We start from the raw sequence: 12,148 nt of genomic DNA, 5'->3' as shown, positions 1-12,148 counted from the left end.
GCCCACGGCCACCCTGGGGCTGCTCATGGGGCTTTTCTGTGCTGAGCCTTGGCCTGGGCGTGTTCTGGAGAGAGCCTGGGCAAGGAGCCTGGAGCCCCCAGGCCCTGCCCTGAGGCGTCAGCGCTGCCCCAGCAGTGCCCATGGCCTGTCCCTGCTGCAGCCCCGGCACTGCCACCCCCAGCCCTGTGCCCGGCCCTGAGAGCCCTCAGGCCCTACAGCAACACCAGGGCCAGGAGGGCAGTGGGGCAGGGCCATGGGAGCAGCACTGGCAACACCAAGGGCTGCTGCTCCTGGGCACAGCTGCTGTGCCAGCCCTGATCTCCCCCAGCTCTGCACACAGACATTGCTGCTGCAGCTGCAGAGAAGGGAAACAGAAGAGGGAACCCAAGTGAAAACATTGCTGGGAGATCCTTTCGTTCATTTAAAGTTACTGAGAGCACAGATCCTCATTTACACAGTCTGGGGCCACAGAAAATGTGGAGAGAAACGAAACAAGAAAGGGCACAAATAATGGCCTCACTTTTTGGGCAAAACTAAAACACAGGAAAAAAGCCTAGACAACCAACCAAACAAGAGAAATCAAAGATGATTTTTATTACAAGCAGAAATTGGCAAACAATTTAATGTTTTTGAAATCGTCCAGTGATCAGTGTCCACACTGCAGCCTTGAGCTCCTGGTTCCTCAGGCTGTAGATCAGGGGGTTCAGGGCTGGAGGCACCACCGAGTACAGAACTGACAGGGCCAGATCCAGGGATGGGGAGGAGATAGAGGGGGGCTTCAGGTAGGCAAATGTGCCAGTGATGACAAACAGGGAGACCACGGCCAGGTGAGGGAGGCAGGTGGAAAAGGCTTTGTGCCGTCCCTGCTCAGAGGGGATCCTCAGCACAGCCCTGAAGATCTGCACATAGGAGAAAACAATGAACACAAAACAACACAAGGATAAACTCGCAGTAACCACAATAATCCCAAATTCCCTGAGTTTGGAGTGTGAGCAGGAGAGCTTGAGGATGTGTGGGATTTCACAGAAGAACTGGCCCAGGGCATTGCCATGGCACAGGGGCAGGGAAAATGTATTGGCTGTGTGCAGCAGAGCATTGAGAAAGGCACTGGCCCAGGCAGCTGTTGCCATGTGGGCACAAGCTCTGCTGCACAGGAGGGTCCCATAGTGCAGGGGTTTGCAGATGGACACGTAGCGGTCATAGCACATGATGGTCAAGAGACAAAGCTCTGCTCCCATAAAGAAGAGAAAGAAAAACACCTGTGCAGCACATCCTGAGTAGGAGATGGTCGTGGTGTCCCAGAGGGAATTGTGCATGGCTTTGGGGACAGTGGTGAGGATGGAGCCCAGGTCGGTGAGGGCCAGGTGGAGCAGGAAGAAAAACATGGGGCTGTGCAGGTGGTGGCCGCAGGTCACGGCGCTGATGACGAGGCCGTTGCCCAGGAGGGCAGCCAGGGAGATGCCCAGGAAGAGGCAGAAGTGCAGGAGCTGCAGCTGCCGCGTGTCTGCCAATGGCAGCAGGAGGAAGTGGCTGATGGAGCTGCTGTTGGACATTTGCTGTCTCTGGACATCCCAAGCTGCAGAAGGAGGAAAGGCAGTGACATTTGCGGAAAACTTTCTCATAGCAGAGACAAACCCCTTTCTCACAGACCATTCCCTGCAAGTAACACCTTCCCCTTGTCTATGTCTAAGAGGACTTCCTTTACTTTGGTTGCTGGAGCCCTGATTGCTGCTGGCCAATGTTCAGTGAGGAGCCAGATCTTGACCTGCAGGACACCTGGGAGTGATCCCTGAGCCCCAGTCAGTGCAGGGGAACAGTGAGGGCAGGGGCCAGTCCTGGTGTTTGAACTTGGATAAAGAATCTCCTCCTAGGGCACGGGAGCAGCCAGGGCCAAGGGATGGGGATTGCAGGAGGCAGAATGAGAGGTTCTGCTGTGCCTGGGGAGAATAGAGTCCAGTGAGGCAGGAGGATTTTCTGAGCCTGAGTGCAGACTGAGAGGAGCTGCTCTGTCCCTGTGACCTGTTCCCAGCTGCCCTGTACTTGGACCTTTCTCAGCTCCACTCCCGTGTTACCCTGGAAAGCCAGGAGACACTGCTGAGAGCAGAGGGATCCCTGGCACACAAAGTGCCTCCTGCCTTTCCCAAAGTCAGGCAGAGTCAACTCATTCCCAGCCTGCCCTGCCCAGAGCTCCCCAGGGCAGAGGGAGCTGGGACACCCCATTGCTGTGCTCAGCCTGCACAGGAGGAGCCCAAGGGCTGGGCCTGAGCCTGCAGCTGGAACTGCCATTCCCAGAGAGCCCCTCAGGAATGCCAGGCGCAGCAGGGCAAGGCAAGGAGAGAGAGAGCCGGGCCCTAAGGAAAAGCCTTTCCCTGCCCAGCCCTGCACAGCCCCTGCCAGGCAGCAGCAGTGCAGGACAGTGGCCCTGAGGCCCTGGTCAGCAGGGAATGGGCACATGGCAGGAGAGATGCCCTTCATCTCTGGGGCTGCTCTGCCGGCCTAGGAGGGGACTGAGGGCCCCGAGCCCTCGGGCTGAGGGCTGTGCTGGCTGGGAGGGCACACAGGAGCTGTGCTGCTCAGGGCAGTGTGTGCCCTGCAGGGCAGGGCTGGCAGGTGCCACATGTCCCCTGCAGCAGGGCTTCCCTCAGCACTGCCTCCCTCCCTCCCTGCCCACGGCTCTGCTGCTGGAGCTGTCCCAGCCCGAGCTGTTCCTATGGGCCCGGGCTCCTTCCCTGCCAGTGCTGCCAGAGCCCAGCCCAGCCCCTGGGCCAGCCCCTCTGCCCTGCAGCTGCTCGGGGCTGCAGGGATTAAAGAACAGCTCCCCCAGGCCTGGGCACCATGGAGAGATGATGGTGGATGGATCTGGAGGCTGGGGAGGTGGAGGCACTTGCTGAGGTTCCCAGGAATCCTCAGTGTGATGGTTTAGGAGCCTCAGCCCCTGCTCTGCCCTGCACAGCTGAGTTTCCATTGCCACCCAGCTGACCCAGGCAAAAGGGGAAGCACAGATTGAGAAAAGCTGAGATTCTAGCAGGAAACCCCTGCCCTTAATGAGCTCATGAAAAATACCCTCAGGACCTGGGTATGAGCTGGAGAAAGCTGAGCAGCCCTGGCCCACACAACACCCTCTCCACAGCAGCAGGACCTGCCCTGGCAGGAGTCACTCCTTGCACCCACAGCTCCCCTCCAACATCCATGGGAGCTCCCAGGCAGGCTGAGAGCTGCCCCTGGCAGGTGGCACATCCCCTGGCCTGGCCAAGAGCCCTCAGGGCTGCAGCACCTGCTCTGCACCACAGCCCTGGGCAGCCCTGGCTGCAGCCCCAGCCTCAGCCCCTGCAGCCGTCCCTGGCAGCAGGAGCCGTCCTGCCCTGTCCCTCTGACGGTGCCCAGGGCAGCCCCTGTGCTCTGGAGCACATCCTCCCCCAAAGCAGAAAGGGCAGCAGAGCCATCCTTACAGTGCTGTCAGTCCTGTCCTGGGTCAGCTTTAGGAGATCCCTGCAGCCACAGACTGACTGTGTCAGAAGAGGTGAAGATCTCCCTATGAAGAAGCTCAGAATTTTCCTTGCAGTTCCTCTGAGCTTCTGTCTACTTCACTGCTCTCAGGTGCCTGCAGGCAGTGCCCTCAGCCCTGCTGGGCGTGAAGAGAAGCTGCTTCTCAGAAGAAGTGCCTTTTTGTAGCTCTTCTTGGTTGCCAGGAGCTGCCTCTGTGCCAGGAGCCCAGCCCAGCTCAGCAGCACAGACACAGCACAAGGACTTTAACGATCCTCTTGGGGCTTTGGTATTGTTTAGAGTCTTGTCAGTCCCTTAGAGAGTGTTCAACAAACTTCTTGCATACTTTACAGTAAAGTGAAACTCCAAAGTTTCTTTAAGTTTTAATGGGTTCCACTGAGAAAGTGTCCCCAGGTTCCAGTTAGAGCAGAACACTGCAGGCAGCGATGACAGGTGGGGAAAAACAAAGCAAAGGTGTTTCTGATGATGACCAAACCTGGATGTATTTCAGGAATGCCAAGGGCCAAGGCCTGAGCCCCAGCCCCTGCCAAGGCACATCCTGTCTCTCCCTCAGTGCTCAGGGCTCTTCCCAGGCCACTGGGATGTGGGGATGTGCAATGCCAAGGGCAGGACCATGGGGTGGCCCCTGCCAGGCTGCTGAGCAGGGCCAAGGAGGCAATGAGGCCCCAGGGCTGCAAGGGTCACTTGTCTCCTGCTGATGGCTCAGGCCCAGGCCCAGCAGCCATGGCCCAAGTGCTGCAGGAGTTGGCTGTGTCAGGGCCTTGCAGCTGCTGCCCATCCCTGTGCCCTGTGCAGCCCAGGCTGTCCTACAGTGTCCATGCCCTGCGCCTCTGTCCCTGCAGGCTGTCGTCATCCCCCGGCTGCCCCACCTGGCTGGGCCCTTCCTTTGCTGACAGCTCTGCCTCCTGCCTGCCTCTGCCTGGTCACACAGAGCCTTGGGTTGCTCCAGACTCCTTCTGGGGGATATGTTTTGTAGCACACCTCTGCCCTGGGACAGAAATTCCTTACCTTTTTGTGTTCAATCTTGTCCCCCCAAGCTGCGCTTTGCATTAAGTTTTTCTTTCTCTGGCTGTTCTCTCCTATGTCAAAAGGATTCACCGTCTCTAAAACCACTCTTCAATCCCTCCCAGGGCTCTGGTCGCCTGTCCTCTGTCTCCACTCCACTGATCACAGGGCTCCTTTGTCCCTATATGGTGGCCATGTTCTTGAGGCCTCCATACCTATCCCTGGATATAGGGAATTTTAGAGGCAGAATACCATTTCTGGGCATTAACACCTGGAGGAGAAGAATGGTTCTTTTCCATAGGAAGGAAAGCATGGAACACTGATGTTTCAGGGGCAGATGAAAGGTGGACACCAGAGGCCAAGGCCAGCCAGACCTCTCTGTCCTTGTAGCTTTTGTCTGAAAGCAACCCTTGGATATAGGGAATTTTGGAGGTGGAATCCCACATTCGGCCATTTCTGTGTTGATAAGTAGGATGGTTCTTTTCCATTGGAAGGAAAGCAAAGAGCCCAAGTGTTTCAAAGGCAGAAGAGGAGAGAGGTGGATCCTGGGAAGCCAAGACAGCCAGACCTGTTTGTCCTGGCAGCCTCGCTGGAACCCAGGGGACCATTGTGACAAAGCAGGACCCAAGGGAACCATGGAGACCATTGTGACACTAAGGAAACTCATGGAACCACAGTGACCATTGGCATGCTATGGAACCTCATAGATCCAAGGGTCCATTGGGACATTGTGGTGCCTCATGGAATCAAACATTGTGAAACTTGGAGGCCTAATAGAACAAGGGTTTCTATTGTGACACTGCAGAATCTCATGGAATCAAGGTGACCATGTTACACTACAGAAGCTCATGGAACCAAGGGGCCATTGTGACACTGCAGAACCAAGGAAACTGTTGTTGACAGTACAAAAGCTCATGGAATGAAAAGTCCACTGTGACATGATGGAACCTCATGGACCCAAGGGTCCACTGTGACTCTGTAGGGCCTCCTGGAATAGAGGGTCCATTGTGACACAGTGGGGCCTCATGGAACCAAAGAGCCTTTGTGACACTCAAGAACTTCATGGAACCCAGGGGCCATTGTGACATAGCGGGGCCTCATTGGAACAAAGGAACCATTGATGACTGTACAGAAACTCATGGAACCAAGGGGCTGTGGTGACACAGCAGGGCCACATGGAACCAAGGAGACCAGTGACATTTAGGAACCTGTTGGGGGTTGGATTTCCTTTCCTTTTCTTCCTTTTTCTTTTCTTTTTACTTGTGGAATCATTTCACATTGAGTTGCTAAGACATGCAGTGATGGCTGAGTGCCTGAGACAGGGGGAGGTGGCCACACCTCAGGGAAGGAGGGTGTCTGGTGTCACTCCTCTGGTTTTTGGGAGTTGCTCTCAGAGGGCCAGACATACCACAGTATGAGAGGCAGCTAAATGACGAGGCTGGGGCAGTTGGGGGTTCTCACTCACTCTCAGCTTTGGGAAGAGGATTGTCAAGCTGCTGCTTGGGGAAAGGAATTTCACCCCCACTGCTACAACCCAGCTGAGAGCTGCCTTTCTCCTGCTGCTGGGCCCTGCACCCCCTGCCCTGCTGGGACGTCCCGCAGTCCCAGCTATCGCCGCAGAGTGTCTGATACATCTTGTCCAGCACCCCAGGATTTCTGCTCATCCCTGCCGTTCCAGCCTGCTGCTCCCCAGAGTCCTGCCAGGGCCCTGGGATCAGCAGCCCCAGGGGTTTGTGCAGCGAGGCCTCTCTTCCATCCCTCCCAGCTGGGACAAAGCCGCCATTCCCGCGCGCTCCCCGAGCCCGCGCCACAGCGCCCCCTGCAGCCGCGGGGGAATCATCGCACCTGCCTCGCCCACCGGGAGCCACCAGCGCCCCTGCTGGCTGTGACCGGAACTGCACCAAAGGGGAAACTGCCCGCGGCCGAGAAGGGCTCACTGGGGGCCTGGCTCTGTTTGTTGTTAATGCCACAGTTATTGTTGTTTGCTTGCCTTGTTATACATGCTAGTAAAGAACTGCTGTTCCTAATCTCTTTTTTTTTTTTTCCTGAGATCCCATCCTAATTTCAAAAATTATAAAGATTTGGAGGGAGGGAGTTTACATTCTCCGTTCCAAGGGAGGCTCCAGCCTTCCCTTGCAGACACCTGTCTTTCAAACCAGGACTGAACCTCACGGAATCAAGGGTTCATGATGACACTGCAGAAACAAGGAGGGCAATGTTTTCCCTATGGAAGGTGACAGAACCAAGCAGCCATTGTGACACTTAAGGGGACTCATTGACCAGGGAGACAATGTTGACACTACGGAACCTCATGGAACTAGGGGTTTATTGTGACTCTGGGGTCCCATGGAACCAACTGTCCATTGTGACACTGTGGATCCAAGGAAATCATGGTGACACTACAGAAAGCTCATGGGTGCAAGGGTCCAATTTGACACAGCAAGAGCTTGTGGAACCAAGGAGACCATGGTCACACTACAGAAGCTCATGGAACCAAGGAGCCCTTGGGACACAGGATGGCCACATAAAGGCAAGGGGCCATTGAGACACTGTGGGCTTCGATGGAAAAAAGGTCACAGGTGATAGTACAGATGCTCATGGAAACTATGAGATGTTGTGACACTGCAGAGCTCCATGGAACCAAGGAGACAACTTATGGGGGCACAAGCATCCCAAGTAGGGAGCCCTATGTCCGTAACGACACAGGCTTCCCATCCCTTGTCCCCGCTGGCAGTTCCTCTGCTGCCACCCCCTCTCCTACCTCTTCCATCCGGCCTGGGTCTGTCGGCGGCACCCCCTTCAATAGACGCCATGACTGCGGGAACCCCCTCTGAGATCCCGTCTGCGCAAACATGGGAATGGCCTCACTCACCCTTTCCGCCGCAACCAGGGTTGGTCCGAGCAGAGGAGAGAATCCTCTCTGCCGCACAGGCGGCAATTCCACCCCCACAGCCCGCAAAAGGGAGGCAACCCACTGCCACCAGTTCTCCCTCTGCTAGCAGGACCCGTTTGAAAGCCAGGATGATGGGTGATGAATGGGGAGAAAGTGAAAATGAGGGACACAGTTTACTTCCATTAAGAGAAGTTCTGATGGCCCCCGGGGTTATCGGGTTTGTGAATGTTCCCCTCAACACAGGAGATGTAAGAGCTTTTAAAAAGGAAATGGGACGATTGTTGGATGATCCTTTTGGTGTGGCAGACAGGTTGGATGAGTGCTTAGGAAGTAGTATCTATACCTATGAGGATCTGATGGAAATCCTAAGGTCTCTGTTTAACAACGAGGAGAGAGAAATGATAAAGCAGGCGGGTATTAGAGACTGGGACAGGCGCAATCCACAGGGGACACCTGGTGATCAAAAATGGCCCAGCTCTAGTCTGAGCTGGAACGCTCAGACAGAGGACGGGAGAAGGAGCATGATAGACCTGAGGAATATCATAATCCAAGGTATTCGGGAAGCCATCCCAAGGGGTCAGAATATCAGTAAAGCCTTTAATGAATGTCAGGGGAAAGAGGAGTCCCCCACTGAATGGATTGAGCGATTGAGGCGAAGTCTGCAGATATATTCTGGGACGGACCCTAATTCCCCCGTGGGGGAAGTGTTGCTCAAGACACAATTTGTGGCAAAATCTTGGGAGGATATCTGGAGAAAGTTGGAAAAGATAGAGGGCTGGCAAGATAAGAGCTTGCAAGAGTTGCTAAGGGAAGCACAGAAGGTGTACATGAGGAGGGAGGATGAAAAACAGAAAGTACAGGCTAAGATTCTGGTAGCAGCTGTAAAGGAGGTCCAAAGAAAGGAGCAGGCATCGGGTAAGTATAAAACCTTACCCCGAAAGGTCCAAGGCCCCTGCAAGACAGCCCCAGTCACAAGGAGGGAACTGCCGGAATGTTACTATTGCAAAAAGGCAGGACACCTTCAGAGGGATTTCAAGAAAGATGAAAAGATCTTCCAGGAGGATTAGGGGTGTCAGGGGTTCTTCACCTTGGGGACCAGAACATCTAACGAGCCCCTGGTAAAATTGAAAGTAGGTCCCCAGCGACAAGAAACATTTTTTCTGGTAGATACCGGGGCAGAAAGGAGCACTTTACAGCATTTACCAAAGGGGTGTACGGCCAGTGAGGAGAGAGTTATGGTGGTTGGTGCCAAAGGGGACCCTTTTAGAATGCCGGTGATAGAGAATGTGGAAAATGAGTCGGAAAACAAAGTCTGTTTGGGAAACTTGTTGTTAGTGGAGGAAGCTGATTACAACTTGTTAGGGAGAGATATGATTATCACCCTAGGAATAAGCATAGTGGTAAAAAGTTCTGATCTGGTGGTGAAAATGTTTAAGCTCACTGAGAAGGACAAAGCAGACATCAATCCGGAGGTATGGCACTCTAAAGGAGAGGTGGGGAGACGAGAAATTGACCCCATTCACATCACAATTGAGAACCCCGAGGACCCTATACGGGTCAAACAGTATCTCATTCCCCTGGAAGGGAGAAAGGGACTGAAACAGGTAATCGATGACCTTTTGAAGGGAGGAACAATAGAGCCATGCATGTCCCCCCATAACACCCCTATACTGGCTGTGAAAAAGGCAGATGGAAGCTATCGGCTAGTTCAGGATTTGAGGGCAGTGAATGCTCGAACCAGGACTAGGTTTCCGGTGGTGGCCAATCCATATACTTTATTGAATCGGCTCATGCCCGAGGATGTGTGGTATAGTGTGATTGACCTGAAGGATGCATTTTGGACTTGCCCCTTTGATGAGAAAAGCAGAGATTACTTTGCTTTTCAGTGAAAGGACCCTGATACCAACAGAAAACAACAGTTAAGATGGACAGTGCTTCCCCAAGGATTTGTAGAATCCCCTAATCTGTTCGGGCAGGCTCTGGAACACCTATTGACTCAATTCACCCCGAAGGAAGGGACAAAACTTTTGCAGTACGTAGACGATCTGCTAATAGCTGGGCCCACTGAGGAAAGCGTGAGGGAATGTACTGTGGCATTGCTGAATTTCATTGGAGATAATGGTTTGAAAGTTTCTAAATCCAAACTGCAGTTCACGGAGCCCGAGGTAAAATATTTGGGTCATTGGCTAACCCAGGGGAAAAAGAAATTAGACCCTGAGAGGGTGGCGGGAATTATAGCATTACCTGCTCCAAAAACTAAAAGACAGATACGTCAAGTGTTGGGGCTCCTGGGATACTGCAGGCAATGGATTGAAGGTTTCAGTGAGAAGGTGAAATTTCTTTATGATAGGTTAAACACTGATAGAGTGAAGTGGACTGATCAGGATGAATTGGACTTTCAAAAATTAAAAGATGTTCTCATGACTGCCCCAGTACTGACCCTCCTGGACGTAAATAAAGAATTCCAGTTGTCTGTAGATGTTAGTGAGCAAACAGCACAAGGAGTCCTGACTCAGGAATGGGCAGGTAAAAGAAAACCCATAGGTTTTCTATCGAAAATCCTGGACCCTGTGAGCCGGGGATGGCCTACGTGCTTACAGGCCATAGTAGCAGTGGCGCTCCTGGTGGAAGAGGCGAGGAAAATCACCTTCGGGGCCTCTCTGGTAGTTTACACCCCTCACGATGTGAGAAATATTCTGCAGCAAAAGGCAGAAAAGTGGTTGACTGACTCTCGGCTTCTGAAATATGAAGCCATCCTGATCAGCTCCCCAAGATTGGAGTTAAAAACCACCTCGGCATGGAACCCTGCACAGTTCATGTTTGGAGACCCCTCCGAGGAACTGTTGCAGGACTGTGCTGAGATCGTGGAACTCCAGACAAATTAAGACCCGATTTGGAGGACCAGGAATTGGAGGGAAGGGAAAAATGGTTCGTGGATGGGTCGGCAAGAGTAGTGGAAGGAAAGAGAAAATCGGGGTATGCAGTGGTGGATGGCAGAACAGGAAAAGTGGTGGAATCGGGCCTCCTGAGGCCCGAATGGTCGGCCCAAGCTAGTGAGCTTTACGCTCTCCTAAGGGCTCTCAAAAGGTTAAAGGGAAAAAGGGGGACCATATTCACAGATTCCCAATATGCGTTTGGGGTGGTTCACACTTTTGGAAAAACTTGGGAAGAGAGAGGTTTGATAAATACAAAGGGGAAAGGTTTGGTCCACGAGGAAATGATTCGGCAAATCTTGGAGGCAATCAGGGAACCCAAAGAGATTGCAGTAGTCCACGTGAAAGGGCATCAGACCAAACTGCAATTTCAAACCCGCGGTAAAAACCTGGCTGATCAGGAGGCAAAAAGGGCAGCGTTGCTCACGGTGAGAGTCCCCAAGGTGGTCAGGGAGGAGGACTCCAAAACCCAAATATGTCCCTCAGAAAAGGACATTGAAGGATTCAAAGAGATAGGAGGAGCATTGGAGATAGGAAAGTGGAAATTGCCAAATGGGAGGAAATTGGTCCCGAAAAGTGCGGCCAGAGGGATCCTGAGACGTCTGCATGAACAGACCCACTGGGGAACACAGGCATTGGCTGACCAGTTCTTGAAGTTTTTCGGGTGCAAGGGAATTTTTGAATTGGCAAAACAAGAGGTACAAGGGTGTGTGATTTGCCAAAAGGTGAACCAGTCCAGATCCAGACAAACGGCCTGGGGAGGTCGTCCTCTTTCATATCGGCCGTTTGAAAGAATCCAGGTGGATTTCACTAATTTACCAAAGGTCGGAAGATATAGGTACTTATTAGTAATAGTAAACAAATTGACACATTGGGTAGAGGCGTACCCAAGGGCAAAAGCTACGGCCCAAACGGTTTCCAAAGTATTATTGGAAGAAATAGTCCCCAGGTATGGAATCGTGGATTGCATAGATTCAGACCAGGGGACCCATTTCACCTCAAAAATCATAAAACAATTAACCGAAGCTTTGGGAATCAGATGGCAATATCACATCCCCTGGCACCCTCAAAGTTTGAGACAAGTGGAGAAAATGAATCAAACCCTAAAATCACAACTGGCAAAACTCATGCTAGAAACGAAAATGTGTTGGGTGAAATGCCTTCCCCTTGCTCTGCTTAATGTAAGAACCATGCCTCACTCTGATACGGGGCTGTCCCCATTTGAGATGTTGTATGGGATGCCATACAAACACGGAATGCCTGTGGGACATCCCCGAGTCAAGGATGTGCAATTGCAACCTTATCTCATCACTATAAATAAAAATTTACAGGAGCTTCGAAGGCGTGGACTCATTCCCCAAAGTGCCCCTCTTGGATTTGCAATCCATCAGATTCAGCCGGGAGACGAAGTGTTGATCAAAACTTAGAAAAAAATCCCTCTCACCCCGCAGTGGGAAGGACCGTTCCTGGTGCTGCTCACCACTGACACCGCAGTTCGAACCGCAGAAAAAGGTTGGACTCACTTGTCAAAGGTGAAAAAGATCGAGGACCCAAAAACCTTGGATTGGAAGGTCACTACTCCTCCAGGAGAACTCAAAATCAAACTCCAGCGTCAACCTAAATGACCAGTCAGATAAGTTGCAATACCCCAGACTGTGAATGCTTTCCTTTTATTCATTTTGAGTGTGTATACTGTAAACAGGTTTGGGTCGCCCACTGTTGGGGAGGGAATCGACCTAAAGGTTTGTGTACTAACTGTCTAGTCGAGGAGCAGGATAACACAGACTGTCTCTTAATACTTGCCACTCGGGCC

At 52.7% G+C, this 12,148-nt stretch overlaps 1 protein-coding gene across 1 annotated transcript; it reads right to left on the bottom strand.

Moving 5' to 3' along the window:
• Positions 1-620: 620 nt before the first annotated feature.
• On the bottom strand, positions 621-1,553 carry LOC310920831 (olfactory receptor 14A16-like; the record flags this gene model as incomplete). The annotated part of the gene is made up of 1 exon (XM_083880879.1): positions 621-1,553. One exon carries the CDS (start codon positions 1,551-1,553, stop codon positions 621-623), a length of 933 nt encoding a protein of 310 aa, XP_083737005.1.
• Positions 1,554-12,148: the final 10,595 nt, after the last annotated feature.

Source organism: Zosterops lateralis, assembly GCF_965231275.1.
Source record: "Zosterops lateralis genome assembly, chromosome: 31".
Classification (NCBI taxonomy): Eukaryota; Metazoa; Chordata; class Aves; order Passeriformes; family Zosteropidae; genus Zosterops; species Zosterops lateralis.
This window is presented reverse-complemented; position numbering and strand designations above follow the sequence as displayed.